Below are 27373 nucleotides of genomic sequence, written 5' to 3' on the forward strand. Positions count from 1 at the left end.
CAACAATGAGACGAGTGCATGTCCTGTGTGTTGGGGGTCCCAGATGATGGATACTGCTCTTCCCTGCGATAACGCTTCATGTAGATGTGCTCAATGGTGGGGAGGACTTTACCCGTAATGGACTAGGCCATATAACCATATAACAATTACAGCACGGAAACAGGCCATCTCGGCCCTTCTAGTCCGTGCCGAACTCTTACTCTCACCTAGCCCCACCGACCTGCACTCAGCCTATAACCCTCCATTCCTTTCCTGTCCATATAGCTATCCAGTTTAACTTTAAACGACAACATCAAACCTGCCTCAACCACTTCTGCTGGAAGTTCGTTCCACACAGCTACCACTCTCTGAGTAACGAAGTTCCCCCTCATGCTACCCCTAAACTTTTGTCCTTTATCTCTCAACTCATGTCCTCTTGTTTGAATCTTCCCCACTCTCAATGGAAAAAGCCTATCCACGTCAACTCTTTCAATCCGCTTCATAATTTTAAACACCTCTATCAAGTCCCCCCCTCAACCTTCTACGCTCCAAAGAATAAAGACCTAACTTGTTCAACCTTTCTCTGTAACTTAAGAGATGAAACCCAGGCAACATTTTAGTAAACCTCCTCTGTACTCCCTCAATCTTATTGACATCTTTCCTATAATTCGGTGACCAGAACTGTACACAATACTCCAAATTTGGCCTTACCAATGCCCTATACAATTTCAACATTACATCCCAACTCCTATACTCAATGCTCTGATTAATAAAGGCCAGCATACCAAAAGCTTTCTTCACCACCCTATCCACATGAGATTCCACCTTCAGGGAACTATGCACCATTATTCCGATCCCTCTGTTCTACAGCATTCTTCAATGTCCTACCATTTACCATGTATGTCCTATTTTGATTAGCCCTACCAAAATGTAGCACCTCACATTTTTCAGCACTAAACTCCATCTGCCATCTTTCAGCCCACTCTTTTAACTGTCCTAAATCTCTCTGCAAGTTTTGAAAACCTTCCTCATCATCCACAACACCACCTATCTTAGTATCATCTGCACACTTACTAATCCAATTTACCACCCCATCATCCAGATCATTAATATATATAACAAACAACATTGGACCCAGTACAGATCCCTGAGGCATACCGCTACACACCTTCCTCCAATTTGACACACAGTTATCCACCACTACTCTCTGGTGTCTCCCATCTAGCCACTGCTGAATCTATTTTACTACTTCCATATTAATGCCTAATGTTTGAACCTTCCTAACTAACCTTCCATGTGGAACCTTGTCAACAGTGAACCATATCCACTCCTTTTTCTATGACTTTCAGTTCAAGGGCACTGGTGTTTCCATACCAGGCTGTGATGAAGCCAGTCAATATACTCTCCACTACACAGCTATCGAATTTTATCAAAGTTTGAGAACTCATGCCAAATCTTCGCAAACTTCTAAGAAAGTATAGGCACTGCCATGTTTTCTTCCTAAAAATAACTCCTTGGAATTGCTGACCCTCTCCACCTCTGATGAGGACTGGCTCATGGACCACTGGTTTCCTCCTTCTGAAGTCAATACTCAGCTCCTTGGTCTTGCTGACATTGAGTAAGAGGTGGTTGTTGGCACCACTCAGCCTGATTTTTGTTCTCCCTCCTATATGCTGATTTGTCACCACCTTTGATTCAATCTGTGACAGTGGTGTCATCAATAAACTTGAATATGACATTGGAGCTGTGCTTAGCCACATGGTCATAAATGTAAAGTGAGTAGAGCAGGGGTTAAGCATACAACCTTGTGGTGCACCATCGCAAATGGAGATTGAGGAAGAGATGTTGTTGCCAATTTGAACTGACCGTCATCTTAAGTGAGGAAATCAAGAGGTATTGAGGCCAAGGCCTTGAAGGTTATTGGTTAGTTTTGAGGGGATGATGGTATTGAATGCTGAGCTGTAATCGATAAAGAGCATCCTGATGTATGCATCTTTGCTGTCCCAGATGTTCCATTATTGAGTGAAGAACCAATGAGATGGCATCTGCTGTGGACCTGTTGCTCCAGTAAGCAAATTGGAGTGGATTAAAGTCACTTCTCAGGCAGGAGTTGATATGTTTCTTCATCAGCTTCTCAAATCACTTCATCACAGTGGATGTAAATTCTACTGGACGATAGTCATTGAGGCAGGTCACCACGTTTTTCTTGGGCACCGGTATAATTGGAGCCTGCTTAAAGCAGGTGGTACCTCAGACTGCTGAAGTACGAGGTTAAAGATCTCTGAACACTCCATCCGGTTCATCAGCACAGATCTTTCGTACTTGGCCAGGTACCGGGTCTGGGCCGAATGCTTTTCCTGAGTCCACACACCAGACATTGTACAACAGAAAGCAGCAAGAGTGCAGAATAAAGTGTACAACTGCAGAGGAAGTGATGAGCAGGCAGGCAATAAGGTGTGAGCTTAGGAGTCCACCTAGGGGATCGTTTCAGGGAATGGTGTAACAGTGGATAGAAGCTGTCCTTGAGCCATGTTTTCAGGCTTTGCATCTTCTGCCTGATTGGGAGGGTGGGGTTGGGTGAAGAAGTGAGAATGCCCGGGCTGGGTGGGTCTTTGATTATGCTGGCTGTTTTATTAAAGCAGCGAGAAGTGCGGATAAAGACCGTAGACGAGAGGTTTGTTTCCGTGATCTGCTGAGCTCTATCTGCAACTCTTTGCAGTTTCTTGTGGTCATGGCAGAGCAGTTGCCATATCAAAGTTCAAAGTACATATATGTCACCATATACAACCCTGAAGTTCATTTTCTTTTGGGCAATCACAGTAAATATAAAGAAACACAATAGAATCAACGAAACACCACATCCAACAGAGTGGACAACCAACGTGCAAAAACATGAAGAAACTGTACAAATACATAAAGAAAGAGAAAATAAATAATAAAATCAAGATCACGAGAGGAAGAGTCCTTGAAAGTGAGTCCTGTTCAGTGATGGTTATCTCCTCTGGATCAAGATGGTTGAGGGGTAATAACTGTTCCTGAACCTGGGGGTGCAGGTCCTGAGAAGAGAGCATGGCCTAGGTAGATGATGGATGCTGCTTTACTGCGACAGAGCTCCTTGTACATACGCTCAGTGGTGGGGATGATTTTATCTGGGCTATATCCACTACTTCTGTTTCCTGTTTTCCTAATCCTGCAAATTTTCATCGCCAACCTCTCAAAAGCATTTCGTTAAAGTGGATGCAAGTGCTATTGGATTCCCACTGGGGCAGATTATCACATCCTCTTTTGGCACCGGGATAACTGAAGTCTGCTTGAAGTAGGCGAAGCATGCAATGATGTTCGTGATTTTCATGGGAAAGTTGAATCCTACATGCTGCAAATTACATTGGGACACTCACAGCACGCTGGAGTAACTCAGCAGGTCGGGCAACATCCGTGGAAAAGATCCGTTGATGTTTCGGGCCGGAACCCTTCGTCAGGACTGTAGAGGGAAGGGGCAGAGGCCCTACAAAGAACGTGGGGGAAGGGTGGGAAGGAGAAGGCTGGTAGATTCCAGGTGAAAAACCAGTAAGGGGAAAGATAAAGGGGAGGCGGGGAGGTGATAGGCAGGAAAGGTGAAGAAAGAGTAGGGGAAAACACACTGGGTAGTAAAGAGGCAGAACCATGAGGGAGGTGATAGGCAGCTGGGGAGGGGGCAGAGTGACATAGGGATAGAGGAAGGGAGGTGGATGGAATTACTGGAAGTTGGAGAATTCTATGTTCATACCAAGGAGCTGGAGACTACCTAGACGGCATATAAGATGTTGCTCCTCCAACCTGAGTTTAGCCTCATCATGGCAGTAGAGGAGGCCATGTATGGACATATCTGAATGGGAGTGGGAAGCAGAGTTGAAGTGGGTGGCTACTGGGAGATCCTGTCTGTTGTGGCGGACGAAGCGGTCCCCCAATCTGCGTCGGGATTACCCCCCACCCCTCTCCTCTTTGGAACAGTTTCATTGCCCGCAGCAATGTTGCTACACGCTAACTTTTATTATTTGTCCGTTCGCCAGTCGCAGGTTTATTATCATGGCCCGGCACCTGCAACCACCGGAGAAGCAGAGACAGGGACTGTGATGAAAGGAGGTCCGATTATTCCTAACGCCGTCCTACAAACACAACAGACTACGAACACCTACTTCTGCGCGTTCTGGCTTGAGCGCTACCACTCATGCGCGGGGATTAGCCCCGCCCATTAAACGAATGTCCCGCCAATGAATGAATGCCCCGCCATTGCCTCTGTTAATAAGGAAGGGGCGTGAGAAGACCCGCCCCCTTTCTCTGATTCGTCGCTGACGTTTTGTGGCGGGGTTGGCTCCCGGCGGTCCGTGCACATTCCGCGCCATGTTTGAATCGTCCTGGTACTGGTGAGGGTGATAGAGTTTCGTCCGATGTGACCCAGCCCCGACTGGTCAGTCTCCCCACGAGTGGCCGTGCCCCGAAACTCCGCGCTAAGGTCAGGACTGAACGTGGGTGTCTCGAGCTGGAAGGCAGGGCTTTAGAAAAGTTTGCTGGTATCTGGAGAAATTGACAACAAGCTGGAGGAACTCATGGGTCAAGCAGCATCTTTAGAGGGGGAAGGAAATAGATCAGTTCTGATTCAGGGTATAAGCACAAAGCACTGATAACTTCTTTCCCTCCGTCCTACTGCCCCGCCCGCTGAATTCTTCAGTTAGATTGTTACTCTTCCATTATTACATTTATACGTTGTGAATCGTTAAGTTTCAAGTGCAAGTGATCTAAGGATAAGATCAGAGTTTGATTGCAAAATTTGGTTAGGTGTTTCTTCATGTATTTTTGAGTCATGAATGTGTAGCAAGGTTTTATTTATTTGGAGATACAACACGGAACCGGCCCTTCCAGCCCAAGAAGCTGCAGTGCCCACTAATGCTAGCCTAATCACAGGGCAATTTACATTGACCGATTAACCAACTAGCTGGCAAACACAAGGAAATCTGCAGATGCTGGAATTTCAAGCAACACACATAAAAGTTGCTGGCACCAGCAACTTTTATGTGTGTTGCAACCAACTGACCGGTATGTCTTTGGACCGTGGGAGGAAACTGCAGCACCTGGAGAAAACCCACGTAGTTCACAGAGAAAACTTACAGACTGCCCCAGAATTGAACTCAAAACTTCGGAGCACCCCGAGCTGTGATAACTTCGCTTTAGTTGATATTTGACCATGGCACCCAATCTATCATTTTGGAGGAGGACATATTCAGCCAATGTCTGTCACCACCTTTCTTCGAATGTTTGCTTCATTTGTGTCACTTGCAGATCACTCAGCTTTGCTATCGCATTTCTACTGGTTCTAGAAAAGGGTAATATTTTAGTTAGAAAAGTTATTTTTCTAAACGCTGTTTAATTTGCTACAGAGGCTGTGTCTGAGAACTTTACAGTGATGACTTGAGTCAAATCGAGTTTATGTACTACAGTAGTTGTTGATTACTTTTTCAGATTGGGGCTGAGTAGATTTCTACAGATTCTTCCAGAATGACCAGTGACTGTAGCAAAAAGCCTATCCTTAAAGGTAAGAAACAAGAACAGAAGTTGTGAAATTGTTGATGATGTACCAAATGCTGCAGTATATTCTTTCAAAATTACTTTGAATTAGCACTGTATTTTCCTTGCCTCTTGTTGAAACTGATTTATTGTTGAAACTGATTTATTAACTTTATTTTTTCTTATTATTCGATTTTTTTTTGTTTAAAATATGTCACTATTGGCATGTGCCAGTACACGAATCTCTTCCCAAAACTGAAGAAGAATGTTGTGCTGTATTGTGACCAATTTAGTTGTGATAAGCAAAAATTGTACAGTGGATTCTGTTAATTGGGACACATCAGGACCAGTACATTTTAGCTCAATTAAGTGGATGCTCTAATAAGCCTAAGTTTCATAGAAATAGTTAAATTGTATAAAAATGACAGACTGCCATTTAAATGAAATACAGATTAAGTTAGAGAGCTACCAATTTTACTACAGTGCTATAAAACTGTTAATTCTAAATAGTTATCAATGGAGGAATTCATCCAGTGTCTGCTGCAGTATTCTTTTGATTGATTGTAAATGAACAGAATCAACACAGACATCTTGTGCAGATAAAGTACTGCCTTCATAAAACCTTCTTGCAGATTGCATCATCCAAATTTTCATTGTAACATTCCAAATGATTGTCGATTCTATCAAATTACTTACAGTTCCTAAGTTGTTGAGTAGTGAAATCGTTTCATTTTCACTCCTAACTGTTTCTAGCATCTGCCTCAGCAAGGAGCTGGACCCATTGCAATTTACCTATCGCCAGAATAGGTCAATGGCAGACGCAATCTCAATGGCTCTCCACACGGCATTAGACCACCTAGACAACACAAAAACTACATCAGGATGTTGTTCATCGACTATAACTCAGCATTTAATACCATCATTCCCACAATCCTGATTGAGAAGTTGCAGAACCTGGGCTTCTGTACCTCCCTCTGAAATTGGATCCTTGACTTCCTAACCAGAAGACCACAATCTGTGCAGATTGGTGCTAAAATATCCACCTTGCTGACGACCGACATTGGCGCTCCTTAGGACTATGTGCTTAGCCCACTGCTCTAGTCTGTATACACATGACTGTGTGGCTCCATCTAGGGTACTAACCTACAAAGTACCAGGGCATCTTTAGGGAGCAGTGTCTCATAAAGGCCTCGTCCATTATTAAGGACCTCCAGCACCCAGGGCATGCCCTTTTCTCACTGTTACCATACAGAAGCCTGAAGGCACACACTCAGTGATTCAGGAATAGCTTCTTCCCCTCTGCCATCTGATTCCTAAATGGACATTGAAGCTTTAGACACTACCTCAGTCTTTTTAAATATACAGTATTTCTGTTTTTGCACATTTTAAAAAATCTATTCAATATCTGTAATTGATTTACTTGTGTATTTATTATTATGTTTTATTTATTATTATTTTTTTCTCTCTCTGCTAGATTATGTATTGCATTGAATTGCCACTGCTAAGTTAACAAATTTCATGTCACTTGCCGGAGATAATCTGATTCTGATCTCCTAGCATGAATGCTTGAAACTGCAATGAGCAAAAGAATCCTGAATTGAGTTACTGCTTATTTCTCAATAACTATCACAAAACTCATTGCTTTTTGGACACAAACACAAGTAACTGGCCCTTTTTAAAAGAAGCACGTTTCTAAGTATGGTGTAGTGCCCAACAGCCAAGCAAGTGTTTGCAACTGACGCTAGTTAGAAACTTTTTAGCAACAGTCTTGATTGTTGGAGCGGCCAGTTTGTGAGTCGGGCAGTGTTAGAATGGTCCTCCTTTGGTTCAACAGTCTTGGTCAAGCACAAATGCATGCTCTATGTTTCTAGTAAGGTTTTTTTCTTAGTACATAAGCTAATGTGCTGGGAATGGGTCCAGAGTTAGTGGTGTGTTCCATGTGTGAGATATGGGAATTTTAGGAGACATTTGTACAAAGTGCACCGAGCTGCAGCTCCTTAGAGACCATATTAAGGAACTGGAGCTTGATGAACTTCGACTCATACGGGAGAATGAGGAGTTGATAAATTGATACTACAGGGAGGTAGACATCCCTAAGTTACAGGAGGCAAGTACCTGGGTGACTATCAAGAGAAGTAAAGGGAATAGGCAGCCGATGTAAGTACCCCGGTGACTGTTCCCCTCAATAATTAGTATACTACTTCGCATACTGTTGTGGGGTGGAGGCGACCTACCGGGGAGAAGCCGCAGCAGGTAAATCTCTGACTCTGGGTCAGAAGGGAAGAGCAAGCTGCAATGATAGGGGTATCTTTGGTTAGGGCAACAGAAAGGAGGTTCTGTGGATGAGAACAAGATTCCCTGATGGTTAGTTGACTCCCAGGTACCAGGGTCAGAGACATCTCAGATCAGGTCCACAACATTCTTAAGTGGGAGGGTGAGCAGCCAGAGGTCATAGTCCTCGTTGGTACCTATGACATGGGTGACAAGGTCCTGCAAAGTGAGTTCAGGGAGTAGGTGCTAAGTTAAACGACAGGACCTCCAGGGTTGTGATCTCAGGGTTGATACCTGTGCCACCTTCTAGTGAGAAGGTGTCAGGAGTAGGAAGATCATACAGTTTAACACAAAGCTAAGGTGTTGGTGCAAGAGGGAGGGCTTCAGATTTTTGGATGATTGGGCTCTTCTCCAAGGAAGCTGGGACCTGTACAAAAAATACAGTTTGCATCTGAACTGGAGGGAGACTAATATTCTTCTGGGAAGGTTTACTAGTGCTGTATGGGTGGGGGGAGGGGGGGTTAAATTAGAGGTGCAGTGGGATGGTAACCAGAATGCTAAAACAGATAGTGCAGTAGTTATGGAGAAAGACATTGTTAAGCCTACATACAAGGCCAGGAATCAAAAGGGTGAGCATAGTGGGATGAATGTTCTGAACTACATCTGTTTCAATGCAAGAAATATTGTAGGAAAGCTGGGTGGGTTTAAGGCATGGAACAGCACATGCAATTATGACATTGTAGCTATTAGTGAGATGTCCATTGCGGGAGGGATTAAAGAGGAAGGGGTGACATTATTAGTCCGGGAAAATGTTACGGCAATGCTCAGTCAGGACACACTGGAGAGCTTGTCTGGTGAGGCTTTGTGGGTAGAATTGAGGAATAAGAACGGTATGATCAGATTATGGGATTATATTATGAATCACCCAACATTCTGCAGAATTTAGTAGAGCAGATTGGTCAAGGGATCATGGACTGTTGCAAGAAACATGAAGTTATGATAGTTGGTGATTTTAACTTTCCACATATTTACTGGGACTCCCATACTGCAGAAAGCTTGGATGGAAAGGAGTTTGTCAAGTGTGTTCAGGGAAGTTTCCCTAGTCAGTTCATAGCAGTCCCAACTAGAGAGAGTGCAGTACTATATTAGGGAGTGAGACAGGGCAGATGACAAGTTTGTGCATGGGGGCCACTTTGCATCTAGTGATCACAATGCCATTAATTTCAAGATAATTATGGAAAAGGATAGGTCTGGTTCTTGGGTTCAGATGCTAAATTGGAGAAAGGTAAATTTGATGGTATCAGAAAGGATCTGGCAAGTGTGGATCGGGACAGGTTGTTTTCTGGTGAAGGTGTTCTTGTTAAGTGGGAGGCTTTCAAAAGTGTAATTTTGTGAGTAGAGAATTTGTACATTCCTGTCAGAATAAAAGGCAAGGATAACAAATTTAAGAACCCTGGCTTTTGAGAGATATTGAGGCCATGATTAAGAAAAAGGAGGTGCACAGCTGGTATTGGCAGGCAGGAACAAATGAGGTACTTGAAGATGTGAAATGTAAGCAAATACTTAAGGAAACCAGGAGAGCTAAAAGAAGACATAAGGTTGCTCTGGCAGACAAGGTGAAGGAGAGTCCAAAGGGCTTCTGCCAATATATTAAGAGTAATAGGATAACAAAAGACAAAATTAGTCCTCTGGAAGATCAGAGTGATAATCTATGCGTAGAGATGGGGGAGACCTTAAATGGATTTTTTTTCATAGTTACTTGGGAGATGGGTGCAGAGTTTATAGATGTGAGGCATTGCAGGAGTGAGGTCATGAACCCTTTAAAGATTACAGAGAAGAAGGTGTTTGCTGTCTTGTGGCAAATTAGGGAGGAGGATAGCGAATGTTGTCCTCAATAGGTTTCTTTTGTTTAAGAAAGACTCTAAGCTAGCAAATTAGGCTGGTGCGCTTGACATCAATAGTAGGAAAGTTATTGGAAGGTTTTCTCAGGGACTGGATATATAAGTATTTGGATAGACTAGGACTGATTAAGGGTAGTCAACATGGCTTTGTGCATGGTAGGTTGTGTCCAACCAATCTGAGAGTTTTTTGAGGAAGTCATCAGAAAAGTTGTTGAAGGCAGTGGATGTTATCTCCGTGGACTTTAGCAGGACCAGCATGGGAGATTGGTCAAGAAAGTTCAGTTGCTTCACATTCAAGTTGAGGTAGTAAAGAGGATTTGACATGGACTTTGTGGGAGAAGGCAGAGAGTGAATGTAGATGGTTACCTCTGACTGGAGGCCTGTGACAAGTGCTGTGCTGCAGGAATTGGTGCTGGGTCTGTTGTTTGTCATCTATGTCTGTGATCTGGATGATAACGCAGTAATCTGGATAAGCAAATTTGCGGATGACACCAAGATTGGGGTGGAGTTAACAGTGAGAAAGGCTCTCAAAGCTCACAGTGGGATCAGCACCAGCTGGAACAATGGGCTGAAAAATGACAGATGGACTTTAATGTAGACAAGTGTGAGATGTTGTACTTGTAAGAAGTTGTTGAAGGCTAATTTGTATTGCGTGCAATTTTGTTCACTTAATACAGGAAATATGTAAATAAGATTGAACGAGTGCAGAGGAAATTTACAAGGGTCTTGACCTGGGGCATGGCAGAGGTGGGTGCAAGGTAGGTCCTGATAGCTGATTGATTTAAGTGCCGGGCTGAATTGGAAGGATTGGGTACAGGCAAAATTGTGGCGGGGAGGTCCAGGCCTCGGACCTATCCCAGAGCGAGGAACGACTCATTCTTTGGATGATTTAAACGCTGGGCCAGGTTGAAAAGGTCAGAGTGTCGGGACCAGAGGTGAGGGATGGGGCGGTTTTGCTTGCTGCTCCGTGAAGTTTATTTCAGCTCTGCATTGAACTGAGGCTGTGGCCTGCTGGCTGCAGTGATGCCTGACTTCATGTTTGTGGTCCTTCGTTTACTCGGCTCTGCGATGAACTGAGGGTAAGGCCTACTCCAGTTGCGCGATACCTGGCTTTGTGTCTTTCATGAAACTTCCGTTCTAAATGCCATTTGCTTACTTTTATTGTTTCAGTGATTTCTCTGCACACCTGGTGTTTAACTGTCTTTTTTAAATGGGTTCTTTTGTGGTTTCTCTGTTTTGTAATGTCACAACAGCATTTCCTTTCATTGCCTGTAAGAAGACTAATCTCAAGGTTGTATATTGTATGCATACTTGGATAATAAATGTATCTTTGAGTTTATGAGTGGGCACATCCGTTCTGCTGTTGCAGCTGTTGAAGTCTCAGTGGCATCCCATATGTTCATTCTCAGTTTTGAATGGTTATGGGCAAGCAATTTATTTTGTTTAGCGATAGAGCGATAATGTGAAATAGGTCCTTCAAGCCGTGCTGCCCAGCAACCCCTGACAATCCCTGATTTAGCTCTAATCTAATCAAGGGACAATTTACAATAATCAATTAACTTGCTAACTGGTATGTCTTTGGACTATGGGAGGAAACTGGAGGATCCAGAGAAAATCCACACGTTCCACAGGGAGGATGTGCAGACTCCTTACAGAGGATGCTGGGATTGAACCCTGAACTCCGGCACCCCGAGCTGTAATAGCGCTGCGTTAACCACTATAACCTTTCCTTTTCAAGGAGACTTTGAAGATATCCTCCTGTCATTTTCTCTATCCTCCTTATAATTTTTTTGCTGTGGCTGAGCACTTTGAGGAGTTTGATGTTTGTTATGTGAAGCTCATATCTCAAACAGATCCTTTACTCCCAGTTGAAGGAAAGTCAGTGAGCCAGTGGAGGGCAAAGTAAGCACTTCAAAGATAACATCAAGATCAGCCTGAAGATGAGAGCCTTTGTCGATTCCTCATGGTGGAACACAAACTTGTGGTTAGCTCCATTACTCCTCCCCCACCCACTAAAGAGTCAAGGAAGAGAGCAGAAAATAAACAGGTGCTTCGTGCTCTCTGCCTGCGTTTGATCAGTCTCTCCCGGCAGGCAGAAGGTGCAGGAATCTTGGGTCCCACGCTGCCAGGTTTGGGAGTGCCTGTTGCCCAGCAGCCAACAGGCCTCTGACGGCTCTCCTCAGTGCTGAAAGTGCCCCGCAGTTATGGGCTCACTTTGGGGACTCTGCAGTTCACGTTGCTTGTGTTTTTTTGTTTACTGCTTTTTTTTTACTATTTGTACAACTTGATGGGGTGTTTCAGCGCTGAACTAACTACATCTGTGGTCTGTGACCGTGTGCTGAGGACTCACTTTGGGGGATTCTGCAGTTAATGTTATTTGTTTACTTTTATTGTTTGCACAATTTGTTGTTTTTTGCACATTGGATTCTTGATGGTCTTGTGTGGGATTTTCTTTGAACAGTTTATATTGTGTTAATTTATTTTGTGGCTGCTTGCAAGAAGATGAATCTGTAGGCTGTATACATATTTTAGTGTACTTGAACTTTGAAGAAATTCAACATTACATCTAAAAACTGGGAAGACATTGTACTTAATAGATGTGCTTGGATGTTCAAGAGGAAGCGGTGCTACATCAGAAGGACCTCTACTGTGTGGCAGAGAACAAGCAGCAGCTGTGAAACAAAAGAATGAACAACCCACAAACCACTGCCACCACTTGCATATGTCCACATTGCAGCAGAATATATGGATTCTGGATCAGCCTCTACAATCATCCGAGGACCCACCAATAGACAGCGCCTTAGTAGAGCATCCTACTCAACTCACAGTACTGCATGACTTGCTATCTGAACTAACTCGCTGTAATTGCAGGGGACAGTTGATAGGGACAGTTGTCTGCCAGTGGATCTGGAGGATTTTATAGAGAGGAGGCCAGTCTCTGGTTCTGAAGCATGCAGTAGGCCAGATATCAATGAAATCTTGTAGACTTGGAGCTTTGCGATTAGTTTGAGGTCTTGATGTACTCGATGTACTTGGCGGAGTTTAGAAAAATGAGGGAGCTTATGGAAACCTATCAAATATTGAAAGGCCTAGTTAGAGTGGAATTGGAAAGGATGGCCCCTATAGTGAAAGAGTCCAGGACCAGTGGGCACAGCCTCAGAATAGAAGAACGCTAATTTGGAACAGTGATGAGGAGGAATTTCTTTAGCCAGATGGTAGTGAGTCTGTAGAATTCATTGCTACAGACAGATGTGGAGGACAAGTCATTTGGTATATTTAACATGGAGATTGATAGGTTCTTCCTTAGACAGGGTGTCAAAAGTTACAGGGAGAAGGCAGGAGAATGGGGTTAAGAGGGATAATAGATCTGCAATGATAGATTAGCGGTGATAGATTAGCGGAGCAGACTCTCAATGGGCCGAATGGAGGAAGCACATTGATGACTTTGTAGTGTTATGGTTAGCATAACACTATTACAGTGCCAGCAACCTGGGTTCACTTCTGTCGCTGTCTGTAAGGAGTTTTTACACTCCCTGTGACGGTGTGGATTTCCTCCAGGTGGTCTGGTTTTCTCCCACATTCCAAAATGTATGGGTTAATTGGTTAATTGGTCACGTGAGCATAATTGTGTCGTGCAGCTTGTTGGGTGAGAAGGGCCTATTACCATGCTGTATCTAAAAATTAATACAATAAATATCACAGCAACAATATTTCCTTTCATGATTCTAGTATGCACTGGGTCAGGCCCTATGGTAGATTCATCGCTTCAGGTTATGGTTTCCATGTAATTTTTTAGAACTTAAAGGTACAGTGTGGAGCAGGCCCTCTGGCCCAATGAGCCACACCAACCAGCAACCCACCTTTTTAACCCTCACCTAATCATGGGGCAATTTACAATGACTAATTAACTAACTAACCAGTGCATCTTTGCCTGTGGGAGGAAGCCACAGCACCCGGAGGAAACTCATGCACTCACAGAAAGGACATGCAAATGTATTACAGAGGACACTAGAAATGTACTCTGAACTCTGTCCTGAACTGTAATACTGTAGTGCTAAGCGCTGTGCTATCGTGACACCCCATGTGGCTGATGTTGAATGAGGAGCAGGAACAGACCTGCTCTGCCAGTCAATATAAATCAGAGTTGCTCTTCTAACTGAGGGAAACAGGACTGGTGAAGGATTCTCCATATCTCGTTGTATTGGATGAAGTGAGAGGTGATGTGCCATAGTTGATGCCGTCTCCTGCAGTTTTCCCTGGTGCCGTGAGGTGAATACAGTGACGGGTCAGCTCTTCAGTCTCTGGAAGGGCGGCAGAGAAGGACTTCTGTGACATCTGTGCTGTGTCTTGTATCCGAAACCAGAGTTTTTGAAGATGTTAACAGTTTGTGGTTCTCAGGTGCCTTGGTAAGTCTTCACTCCTGCCTCATGTAGGAGAAGAAACAGTTCTATTGTTCCAAGTTTTAAAACTTGAGTAGGGATCTGATATTCCCTTTAAAGTTACTTGTTATTCGCAATCTGGATATCTCTAACCATACCAATATTTAATGCCCAACTCTATATTTTCCTCTTGAGAGCACGGTGGCTATCTTTTGGAACTGAGAAGCTTGGTCAGCCATTGAGAGTCAACCACGTGACATATTTCTGGAGCTGTATATTGGCATGACTGAGCTGATTTCCTACCCTGGAGGTTATTAATGAGCCGAAATGGTTTTTAATGACAGTCCTTTGGTTTTCAAAACTGTTATTAGTGAGACTTTATTGCTGTGTAGGATTGTTAATCAGGCACTTGCATCACTTGTCCAATTGCTTAATGACTTCAATGCTTAAGGGGGTTTGATGTGTTTCTGTTGCTGTATGTACTTTACAACTTATACTAGATAGTGCCATGTGATGGAGTCAAGAACACAGTTTGAGTTCTTCAATCATGTTTAAAAATAACCCATTTTAAGTGAAGTTTGTGGATCTTATTTTAGATCATGATAATGGATAAAAATGGAAGCATGTCAGGAGGTCAGAATTGATCTATCTTTCAAGGTCTTTAAATGAAAATGTACTGAACATTTTAGGTCTTGTCACTAGAATAGTTATCTGTTTACTGTAACCTGTGCTGTGCGCTACATGCACCTTGAATTGTATTTTATTATCTTATTTGTGATAATGTTTTGTTTTATGCACTGTGTGTGATGTATGTTTTTGTGGGTACACTGTGGTCTGGAGGAATGTTGCTTCGTTTGGTTGTATACATGTACTGTTAGATGACAATAAGCTTGAACTTGAGATGCAGGTTTAGTTACAACCCTTTCTGTAAAAATGTTACTTTAAATGGTACCTTCAGTAGATTTTCACTAAACATTATGTTCATAATTTTTAAATGGAGATTTGATCATTACCTGTTATGCTATTACTTTACAGATGTCGTGGCATTTGTGGATGTGTGGTCTTCAACTAAGACTGAAAACTACTCCAAATCATTTATAGAACATTTGGTTGATATGGGTGCCACGGTATGTATTACTTTCCACAGCCATATTTTCAGATTATCACTTGAAATCAAGAATCTGTTGGTCTGTCTTGAATGTTATCAGCTGGGTTTTTCTTTCTTTTTCAATCTTTTTATTAATTTCAACATCATAAACATTACAAAAAATAAGTATAGAGCAATTAGGATTATAATGATAATAATTAATTTATACATGTATAAACTCAAATGGCACATAATTAATAAGCCTCCCAAAATCTCGCGAAATCACCAATGAGATATAGAAAAAATATACATGAAAATACAAAAATATCATAAAAAAAGAAAAAAAATCCCATTGGGGGAAAAAAAAACGAATCTAACCAAACTAGAAGAAAACTAAAGAGGAAAAAAGAAAGGGCTATTGTGATATCGCAGGTAAAACCAATAGTGTTGCTACTTCCGCTCCTCTCCCCATATATTGAAGTAACAAAATAGAATTGGAAAGGGTCAAATTACATCATGTGAAAATATTGAATAAATGGTCTCCAAATCTCATCAAATTTAATAGATGGGTCATAAATGACACTTCTAATTTATTTCTAAATTTAAACAAGACATAGTTTTGGAAAACCAATGAAATGTAGTAGGAGGATTAATCTCTTTCCAATTCAATAGTACAGATCTTCTAGCCATTGGAGTAACAAAAGCAATCATCCAACAAGCTGAGGAGTCAGATGACGTTCTAACATTGGTAAAACAAAGATGACAGTAATAGAATGAGGTTGTAGATCAATATTCAAAACAGTTGAAATAATATCAAAGATATCGTCCCAATATTTCTTCAACAAAGGACATGACCAAAACATGAGTTAATGAAGCTAACTCAGAATGACATCTATCGCATACAGGATTTATAAGAAGGTAATAATGAGCTAGTTTATCCTTAGATGTACGAGCCCTGTGTACTACTTTAAACTGTATCAACGCATGTTTAGCACATATAGAGGAACTAGTTGGAAATTTTTTTGCCATTTCTCGGTAGGTAAAGTAAGCTTAAGTTCCCTTTCCCAATCGTTCTTAATTGTATTCGATACATTTGGATTTATTTTTGTTACCATATTATAAATAATTGCTATTGAACCTTTCTGAAAAGGATTTAAATCTAAAATTTTTTCCATTATATCAGTAGAATATGAAATTGGAAAGGTAGTAAGAACGGTATTTAAAAAGTTTCTGATCTGTAAATAATTAAAAAAAGTGGGATCTAGGTAAATTATATTTATTAGATAATTATTCAAAAGACATAAAACAATTATCCAAGAATAAATCAGAAAATCGTATTTTATCTTTTGTTTTCCAGACTAGATAGGCTTGGTCCAAAAATGAAGGATGAAAAAGAGAATTGGATACAATAGGGCTTGCTAAAATAAATTGATTCAGTCCAAAAAATTTTCGAAACTGAAACCATATTCGAAGAATATATTTAACTATTGGGTTATCCATTTGTTTGTCTAATTTAGAAAAATCAAAGGGGAGTGGGGTCCCTAAAATAGAACCCAATGAAAATCCTGAAACAGAATTACATTCAAGATTAACCCATTGTGGACTTGAAACTGTGTCCCAATTCCATGTCCAAAATTTTAAATAACGAATATTAATTGCCCAGTAATAAAATCTAAAGTTCGGCAATGCTAAGCTGCCCTTTTAACATCAATTTCAGTTTTATTGTTGTGATTAAAGAAATTGCTTCTCACTTGATGTGAATTGCTGGTACCCCTATTTTGAGATTGTCCCGGTTCGAAACATTCCAGCCAGAGGAAGCATCATCCACTAAGAATTTTCACTAAGGTAACTTCTCATTCTTAAACTGAAACATTGGAGTAATCTACTTCCTATCTTCTCATAAAGCAATTCTATTTCACACCTCCCACCACGATCACAGGAAACAATCTGTGATCCTTTCTTACATTCCTTTAGATGAAAATATGTCCTTTGAATCAGAAGACAAGATTCATAATATTGTTCAGCTGGGTTCTAACAAGGGTCCAGTATTATTGCAGAGGAAGGGTTGAGATGCTTCATCTCAGCATTTTGTGTACATTGATCTGGATTTCCAGCTTTGCAGAATCATTGCAGAGAGATGTAGTTACTCTACATATAAACCCTCCTCTTTAAAAACAAACAACATATGGTTTGTCCTGGCAAAGGGTCTCAGCCCGAAATGCTGACTGTTTATTCCCCTCCATAGATGCTGCCTTACCTGCTGAGTTGCTTCAAGATTTGTTTTGTTCCTCACCATATGGTTTGTCTCCCAAGCTGCTTTCAGCACTTGATTGTTAACTGGTCCTTGCCCATGTCCTTATTGCAACTTGATATGTATTAACTGCATTATTTTTATATATTTAGGGGCAAAGAACAGGCCCTTTCGGCCTACTGAGCTGCACCATCCAGCAATCCACTGATTTAATCCTAGCAATATCACAGGATTACAATGAGCAATATTGAATGTTGAAAATAAGAGGTTTCAAGAAGTGAGGAAATAGTGCAAAATGTGCAACCAGAGCTATTATTGATTTATGGCAAAAAAACTTCAGTGCCTCAATGTTATCATATGCTTCTGGGAAAGAAGGCTAGAATGATGCATGAGAGTGGGTATAATTTAATGGAACTCAGCTTTGGTGAGTTTCGAACACAATTCCAAATAGGGTAGTGGTAAGTTATTGAGGGTGAAGGCAATAGAGGGGCATATTTAAGTCCTGTAAATAGGTGCAGATGTGGAGTCCAAATAGGTTAGGTAAGGGCAAACAACAGATGAACTCAGAGAATGTAGGCAGCGGCAATTAACCAAGTGTTTGGTGACAGTGTTGGTAATCAGATGGTATTTCCTCGTAAGAATACTGGTAATTTTGTGTACATATCATCTGAATGTGAGATGTAAGGGACAGTTTCAAGGTTGGGAATCTATTCCTTTCAATAGTAGTGTCAGGAACAAGGTTAAATACCAGGAAACATCCATTGGGATCATGGATATCTGCTTCTGTATTAAAGCTTACTTGCTAATTAACTTTCAAGTTGCACAAAAGGATCTTTTGAATGATTTGTATGCTTGAAGTAACATAAAGGAGCATTAAAATTATTTTTAATGTTGTTTATGTATGATCACTTTTTTGCTGATAAGAGGGAAAATATATTAGACACATTTTGTAACAAAACAACGGAACTTAAATTTATACATTCCTTTTGTGGCCTTAAGACATTTAAAATTGCTTATGCAATTTTATGAAGTACTTTTGAATCACTGTAGCCAGCAAGTTAGATCAAAAGTCATTTTCTCTTTGCAGAGTGCTGACTATGCTTGGATTTGAGCAACATTGCTGTTTTGGCTTTATTCCTGTAAAAATATTCTGAACCAGTTTGAACATGCATGCGTAGACCATTTTTCTGGTGCTCAGAAGTTTATGGCCAAAATTTATTTTGTTGTTTATGCCCACTGTGATCTGAGTGGCTTTTTGGTTTTTAATTTTGCCATGTATTATTTAAAAAGTTATTTTTTATAACTCTCAGTCCAGGTGTTTCTTTTTTTGGAATGATAATCACTTTTACCTTTAAACTAGAGTCCTAACTGAATTTACGGAGCTTCTTCAAGGCAAATGTTTCTCAAAGAGACACCATGTATCATTCAGGGTTTTTCAGTTTCTTATTTCCTTATGACATGGACATTTGAGTCAATGTTGGTCTTCAGAGCAATCCTATCACTTCTTCCTGTTCTCTCACTTAGTCATAAAGCACTACAGAAGAGAAACAGGCCCTTTGGCCCATCTGGTCCATGCAGAACTATTACTCTGCGTAGTACCTGGACCATAGACCTCCATAACCCCCTCCCAATCATGTGCTATTTAAATTTATCTTAAATGTTAAAATCAAACCCATATCCACCACTTCCATTGGCAACTTGTTCCACAATCTCGGTGAAGAAGTTCCCCCTCATGTTCCCCTTAAACTTTTCACCTTTCACCCTTAACCTAGTAGAGAACTAAACGTCCTCGGTGAAAAGTTTCCACTTTTGTCTACCACCTTTAGACATCGTTTGTGTCCATTAATTTCTCCCACTTTTTCTTCTGCCCCACCCCACCCAAATTCTTCTACCAGCAGTCAACATTGCAATAAGTTTTGGTTACCATTTAACTAAGTTTTTGCAATATGAAGGGGTGAGGGAGCTCAGGTGAAAAGAATGCAATTATGGGATCTTGAAAACTTTGCTCAGAGGGCATGGCCATGATTTAACTCAGGCTGCCAAAACTGAGATACCTGCAGCACTTGTGTATTGCCCGTTGGATAGCTCAATATGTGTACTAAAAGGGCAAATGAGAGTCCAAGGTCAGAAGTTAGTGGTGCTAGTTTGGTCCTTCGGCCCAACCTCTCCATGCTGACCAAAATGCCCTATCCAAGCCAGTCCCAGTTGCCAGTGTTTTGGCCCATAACCATCCAAATCTTTCCTATCTATATACCTGTCCAACTGGTACCTGCCTCAACCACTTTATCTGGTAGCATATTCTACATAGATACCACCCTGTGTAAAAATGCTCCTCAAGTTCCTCTCACCTTGAACCCTTTCCACTCGTTTCTTAATTCCTCAGTCCTGGGAAAAAGATGAGGTAAGTGTACTCAATCTCCGCCCTCATGATTTTCTGTATCTCTATAAAATCACCTCTCAGTCTCCATGGCTCCAGGGGAAAATGTCTTGGTCTATCCAATCTTTCCCTGTAACTCAGTCCCTGACATTCAGCATCATTCTCAGAACTCTTTTCTGCACTCTTTTCAGTTTAATAACATCTTGTTAAGTTTTAATTTGAAAGGACTAAAGCCAGCTTTGCATAACATATGGCCCCTGTCAACAGCCCATGTTACTCTCCAGCCTCCGTAGGTCCATATGGTTATTAGTCCCATTTATAGATTATTGATTGACTCTTTCACGTAGAAACAATTTCTCCATGTAGATTGATGAGTGCTTTCAAAAGCACAGGAAACTTTGAGGTCAATGGCAAGGTTGGAAGGGAGTACTGCTGGCTGCAGAGCAGGGTGGGTGGGATCTTTCATGATGTTAGTGGTTCTTTTCCAGCACTTTTCTTTATGTATGTCCCTGATAGTGGGTAGGTGCTGGTGATGCATTTGGTAGTTATGACTCCCCACTGTAGAACATCCATTGTAAAGGTTGACGGTTGTGATAAATTATGAGTGGGAGGGTCTGGGTGCATTATATTAATTATAGTCTCTGCATCTCCGTATGCTGGCATTGTCAACCATATCGACATCCTGGAACTAGAGAGTCACAGAGTCATGCAACACAGAAACTGCCCTTCGGCCCAACTAGTCCATACCAACAAGCTTCCCATCTAAGCTAGTCCTATTTGTTTACATTTGATCCTTAGCCCTCTGAAACTTTTCTATTAATCTACCTGTCCAAGTACATTTTGAATGTTAGTGTAACTACTTCAGTCACTCCCTCTAGCAGCTCACTCCATCTACTGACCACCCTCCGATTCCTTTTAAATCTTTCTCTTTTCATCTTCAACCCATGTCCTCTAATTCTTGATTCCACAACCACCGCCACCCTATAGATCTTTATAAGATCACCCCTCATTCTCCAATACTCTAGTGAATAACGTCCCAATGAGCTCAACCTTTCTCTGTAATTCTGTAGTCCCAGCAACATCCTCGTAAACCACCCCTGCAGTCTGCCCATCATTTCAATAGCAGATGACCATATAACCATGAGACAGAGGAGCAGAAATAGGCTATTTGGTCTGTTGAGTCCTCCATCTCACTGTAGATGATTTATCATCCCTTTCAACCCCACTCTCCTGCCTTCTCCCTCTAACCTTTGACACCCTTGCTAGTTAGGAGTCTTTCAACCTCTGCACCTCCACAATTGTCTGTGATAGTGAATTCCTCAGATTCGCCACTAGCTACAGAAATTGCTCCTTATCTCTGTTCAAAAAGGACGTCCTTCTCTTTTATGGCTGTGCCTTCTGGTCTTCACTATTGAAAACTCCGTCTCCACAAGACCAGAACAAAACACAATATTGTTACAAAAAACAGGAGTTTGTCCCCTCAAACAATGAAAATGATTTTGCTATTGGTCTTCGGTTGTTTGAAATGCATTGCTGTTTTATTGTTGAGTTTTGTGATTAAACTATCTTTTTTTAAAAGAAATAAAAATTGATAAGCAATTTTAAAACTACCAAATTTGTTTGCAGGTCTTAAAATACTTCAATAAGCAAGTGACACATGTGATATTCAAGGATGGACATGAAAGTGTGTGGAAGAAGGCTCAGAAAACGGGTGTGAAGTTGGTGTCTGTACTTTGGGTGGAAAGGTATTGATAATTCAATAAACCTGGAAAAACTATTGCTTTGCATTTTAAACTTACTTGAAAGCAAGGTGGTAAGTGGATTTTTGAGATTAGTTGGAGTGTATATTTCCCTTGAAATCAATATTTTACTCGGAGGAAAATCATTTGACAAAGTACTGCATTAAATATTCTGCATGTTAGATCTGTAGCATGAATCAAAAAAGCTGGTCAAGATCTGAGTTTTTGTTTAATTTAATGGGTGTTTGGAGCCCATTCTTAATCCACGATTTTTCATATTTTAATTTTATTGTTTGGCATTTTACTATTTGGCAAGTTTAATCTAATCCTTGACATCCATGGTTCCTTGGATTTCTTGTCTTTTACCTTCACCTTTCACAGGAACAGATTTACCTTACACTGTCAGCTTGTTGTCTCTGCACTTGTTCCATAATATGCTTACCTTGTGTCTGAGGCGAAAGCTTTACAGCTGTGTGTTGCTCACTGCCAATGTACCAAGCCTCTTAAAGTGAAAAAAGATTGCACAAGCTAGAAATTGATTTTGCTGGAGAAGCTCAAGGCCAGGCAGCATCTCTGGAAAGAGTAACAATTTGAATTTCACATATTCAACATGTTAGGAACAGCTTCTTCCCCTCCAACTGAACAACTTTCATGGTTTTTCTTTATTTTGTGGCTTCCGGAGAAGTCGAACTTGGAGTTGTGTATGGATACATAATTTGAGAATAAATTAATCTTTGAATTGAGGTTATGAGAAACAACTGCCTCGGTGGCAATGGGTGGAACAAAAGGAATTTCTCGAATGGTGTAAGGTAATGTGATAGTTAAGGTCAGACAAAAATCAGAATCAGGTTTATTATCACTGGCATGTGACGTGAAATTTGCAGCAGCAAATGCAATACATAATCTAGCAGAGAGAAAAAAATAAATAAACAAGTAAATCAATTACATATATTGAATAGATTCAAAAAAGTGCAAAAACAGACATCCTGTATATTTAAAAAAAAATAGTGAGGTAGTGTGCAAAGCTTCAATGTCCATTTAGGAATTGGATGGCAGAGGGGAAGAAGCTGTTCCTGAATCGCTGAGTGTGTGCCTTCAGGCTTCTGTACCTCCTACCTGATGGTAACAGTGAGAAAAGAGCATACCCTGGGTGCTGGAGGTCCTGACTTTCATAATGGGTAATCATATTGGATGCTGCCTTTCTGAGACACTGCTCCCGGCAGATATCCTGGGTACTTTGTATGCTAGTACCCAAGGTGGAGCTGACTAGATTTACCACCCTCTGCAGCTTCTTTCGGTCCTGTGCAGCAGACCTTCCATACCAGACAGTGATGCAGCCTGTCAGAAAAACAAACAAGGCAGGTTATTATTCTTAATCAATTTTAGTTTATAACAGTATATCATTTTTATATACATTATAGAAATAAAATGCAAGCAGGCTTTTTCTACTGAAGTTGGGTGCGACTTAGAAACATAGAAAATAGGTGCAAGAGTAGGCCATTCGGCCCTTCGAGCCTACACTGCCATTTATTATGATCATGGCTGATCATCCAACTCAGAACCTCGCCCCAGCCTTCCCTCCATACCCCCTGACCCCCGTAGCCACAAGGGCCATACCTAACTCCCTCTTAAATATAGCCAATGAACTGGCCTCAACTGTTTCCTGTGGCAGAGAATTCCACAGATTCACCACTCTCTGTGTGAAGAAGTTTTTCCTAATCTCGGTCCTAAAAGGCTTCCCCTTTATCCTCAAACTGTGGCCCCTCGTTCTGGACTTCCCCAACATCAGGAACAATCTTCCTGCATCTAGCCTGTCCAATCCCTTTAGGATTTTATATGTTTCAATCAAATCCCCCCTCAATCTTCTAAATTCCAATGAGTACAAGCCCAGTTCATCCAGTCTTTCTTCATATGAAAGTCCTGCCATCCCAGGAATCAATCTGGTGAACCTTCTTTGTACTCCCTCTATGGCAAGGATGTCTTTCCTCAGATTAGGGGACCAAAACTGCACACAATACTCCAGGTGTGGTCTCACCAAGGCCTTGTACAACTGCAGTAGTACCTCCCTGCTCCTGTACTCGAATCCTCTTGAGGGTGAAAGGTGAAATGGTGAAAGGGAAAATGAAGGGGCCTACAGACAGAGGGTGGTACGAGTGTGGAACAAGCTGCCAGCAGAAGTGATGGGTGCAGATTTGATTTCAACATTTTAGAGAAATTTGGATTGATATGTGGTTGATAGTAGGGGTATGGATGCCGAGTGATAGTTTGACACAAACTAGATGAGCTGAAAGGCCTGTTTCTGTGATGTAGTGCTCCGTAACTCCATGCCTCTGCCTGTTTTATTCAAAATCCATAAACAAAATATGAGAAATCCAGTGGGATTTTTATGATATTTACCATCCTGTTACAATGCTGTCTGCTTGTCCTGGTAATGTGCAATGGCTCAGCAGACTGTTGTAACAAAGGAAAAAATCTTAGCAATAGGTATGAAACCCTGTTGGTTTCCTTGGCTACGTAAGTCTAGGGAAGACATACTCTGGTCCTGCCAAACGCGTGAGATTGAGACGACTCTCCCATCAACCCCAAACCTCGGTTTGTGTAGATGCTGTATAATTTGCAACCCTGTTACAACTCAGTGCCAGAATCAACAGACAACACACTGCATACGATTAAAGGGATTATATTTATGAAGGTTAAAGAAAAGTTTGCAAGGAAAAGAAAGAGAAAACAAAAAGGGCCCATTATAATTAAACAGTCAAATGTATACCAGTTGGAGCTCAATTCATAGAACATAGAACAGTACAACACAGTACAGGCCTTTTGGCCCACAATGTTGTGCCGACCCTTAAACCCTGCCTCCCATATAACCCCCCCACCTTAAATTCCTCCATGTACCTGTCTAGTAGTCTCTTAAATTTCACTAGTGTATCTGCCTCCACCACTGGTTCAGGCAGTGCGTTCCACGCGCCAACCACTCTCTGAGTATATAAAAAAAACCTTCCTCTAATATCCCCCTTGAACTTCCCACCCCTTACTTTAAAGCCATGTCCTCTTGTATTGAGCAGTGGTGCCCTGGGGAAGAGGTGTTGGCTGTCCACTTCATCTATTAATATCTTGTATACCTCTATCATTTCTCCTCTCATCCTCCTTCTCTCCAGAGAGTAAAACCCTAGCTCCCTTAATCTCTGATCATAATGCATACCCTCTAAATCAGGCAGCATCCTGGTAAATCTCCTCTGTACCCTTTCCAATGCGTCCACATCCTTCCTATAGTGATGTGACCAGAACTGGACACAGTACTCCAAGTGTGGCCTAACCAGAGTTTTATAGAGCTGCATCATTACCCCGCGACTCTTAAATTCTGTCCCTCAACTTATGAAAGCTAACACTCCATAAGCTTTCTTCATTACCCTATCTACCTGTGAGGCAACTTGCAGGGATCTGTGGACATGTACCCCCAGATCCCTCTGCTCCTCCACACTTCCAAGTATCCTGCCATTTACTTTGTACTCTGCCTTGGAGTTTGTCCTTCCAAAGTGTACCACCTCACACTTCTCCGGGTTGAACTCCATCTGCCACTTCTGAGCCCACTTCTGCATCCTATCAATGTCTCTCTGCAATCTTCGACAATCCTCCATACGATATACACCACCACCAGCCTTTGTGTCGTCTGCAAACTTGCCAACCCACCCTTCTACCCCCTCATCCAGGTCGTTAATAAAAATCACGAAAAGTAAAGGTCCTAGAACCAATCCTTGTGGGACACCACTAGTCACAACCCTCCAATCCAAATGTGCTCCCTCCTCCACGACCCCCTGCTTTCTGCAGGCAAGCCAATTCTGAATCCACCTGGCCAAACTTCCCTGGATCCCATGCCTTCTGACTTTCTGAATAAGCCTGCTGTGTGGATCCTCAGTCGACCTCGCCGTTGGGCTCCATCGAATCACAATCTCCCCTCTGGGTCTTATCCTACAACCGGTTCTCTCCAGCGTCTTCTCTCTTCCTCTCACCCCGAACAAAAAGACCCAGCTCACATTCCAAAGCATCCGTTATCTCTAACCATGACCCAAGCACTGCTTCTACAGAAAGACCATTACGTTAGCAATGAAACCTTTCCCAGCATGTTACAGGTAAAATTGACAATGTAACTTGTTTGCTTCTGTATTTTATGCAGAAATGATGTACTATCTTGCTTTTAAATATCCAGATTTAACAAAGTATGAGGTATCGTCCATGGAAGGTGGAAATATTAAGCTTGCATTGGATTATATAGGCTGCATATAAATGTATTATTAAAAAAGTGAAATATTTGGGTTACTATTTGATTAATGCATGAACACAGGTAGCTGTCCAGGTAACCTGCATCATGTTAAATGTTATTTAACTTACTTTAAAGGTGTTTGGTGACGCACAGCCACGTTGATGAATCCCTATTTCCTGCAAAAAATGAAAGTAAACATTTAGCTGAAAATAAGAGAACTGTGAGTATAATGCATGGAATAATTTTTAACTTTTTTTGCAATATGCAATTTTATGTTTTCATAAACACACTAAGGATAATGTGCAGGTGTTTTTCTGTTTGTGTGCAAGGCACTTTAGCTGCGTGAGTTTCTCTTGAATTGAAAATGCAAGCTGATATGTAACTGAAAGTGGGTGTATTTACCAATTGTGCAGATGCTTTGAAAGTAAAAGTTTTACTCTTGCAATTAGACAAAATGTTGCATGCAAGTGCAATTTCACAAGCTTTCCTTTCACTTTCCACTGGATGGGGAGAAAAAGCCATGAGACAGAACAAAGAGCAAAGAACACTACAGCATATTGGGCTATTTTTTAAGCAATCATGGCTTTAGTTGTATAGCACTTGGCTGGGATGCTCAACATTTGGAGGTTTAAAAGAGAAAATGGAGCTTATTTCTTTTATCACTCAAATAGGTCAACTTGAAAAATAGACATGTTCTACTAGCCCATCAGTGTTGGCTGCACTGCCGTAGACATTTTTAACAGCATAGCCTGAATTATCTTTATTTTGACTTCATTCTGCCACTCAAGTTGATAGGATTGTTAAGGAGGTTTTTGGAGTGTTAACCTTCATTAATTGGGGAACTAAGTACAAGTGCCATGATGTAATGTTGCAGTGCTCTAAAACTTTGGTTGGATCACAGTTGGAATACTGTGTTCAGTTCTGGTTCCCTCATTGTAGGAAGGAAGTGATGGTGCAGAAGAGTTTTCTCAGCTTTGAAGCGAAGATGAGAGGTGACTCGACAGAGGTGTACAAGATGATAGTCAGACTTTTACTCTGGGTGAGAATGACTAATGTGAGGAGGCATAATTAAGTTAATTGGAGGAATGTGTCGGGGTGTGTCAATTGTAAGATTTTACAGGGTGGTGGGTGCTAGGGGTGGTTGTAGAGGCAGATACATTGGGGTCATTTAAGAAGCTCTTAGATGGACATGTAGATGAAAGAAAAATAGGGGGCTATGTAAGAGGGAAGGTTGGATTGATCTCAGAGTAGGTTAAAAGTTGGCACAACATTATAGGTAACCATAAAGGTTAGACAATCTAACCCCTCCCACTTACACAATTCTCCATTTAAATGCCCCTAATATATCGGCTTCTACCGCCACCCCTTGCAGGGCATTCACATGCACACACCACGCTCTGTGTATTATATATTTAAAAAAACTTAACTCTGACATCCCCTTGTACTTGCCTTCAATCACCTCAAAATTAGGACCCCTTGTATTAGCCATTTCCGACCTGGGGGAAAAGGTATGTAGCTTGTTCGATGCCTCTTGCTTAACAAATCTGGAGTCTAAAAATGCTTTCAGAAATGGTGACTGTCAGCCCG

The 27373-nt window shown here is 41.5% G+C and overlaps 1 protein-coding gene across 1 annotated transcript in view; it reads left to right on the forward strand.

Annotated features, from left to right (window-relative positions):
- The first annotated feature begins 4350 nt into the window (after nt 1–4350).
- mcph1 (microcephalin 1) overlaps nt 4351–27373 on the forward strand; it is a 286557-nt gene continuing 263534 nt past the window's right edge. The window contains exons 1-5 of the mRNA XM_072251122.1: nt 4351–4471; nt 5476–5548; nt 15107–15198; nt 21413–21531; nt 25922–26006. Of these exons, the coding sequence (XP_072107223.1) occupies nt 5512–5548; nt 15107–15198; nt 21413–21531; nt 25922–26006 (333 nt within the window). The 5' untranslated portion in view covers nt 4351–4471; nt 5476–5511. The remainder of the gene's footprint in view (nt 4472–5475; nt 5549–15106; nt 15199–21412; nt 21532–25921; nt 26007–27373) is intronic.

This window comes from Mobula birostris, chromosome 2, assembly GCF_030028105.1.
Source record: "Mobula birostris isolate sMobBir1 chromosome 2, sMobBir1.hap1, whole genome shotgun sequence".
NCBI lineage: Eukaryota > Metazoa > Chordata > Chondrichthyes > Myliobatiformes > Myliobatidae > Mobula > Mobula birostris.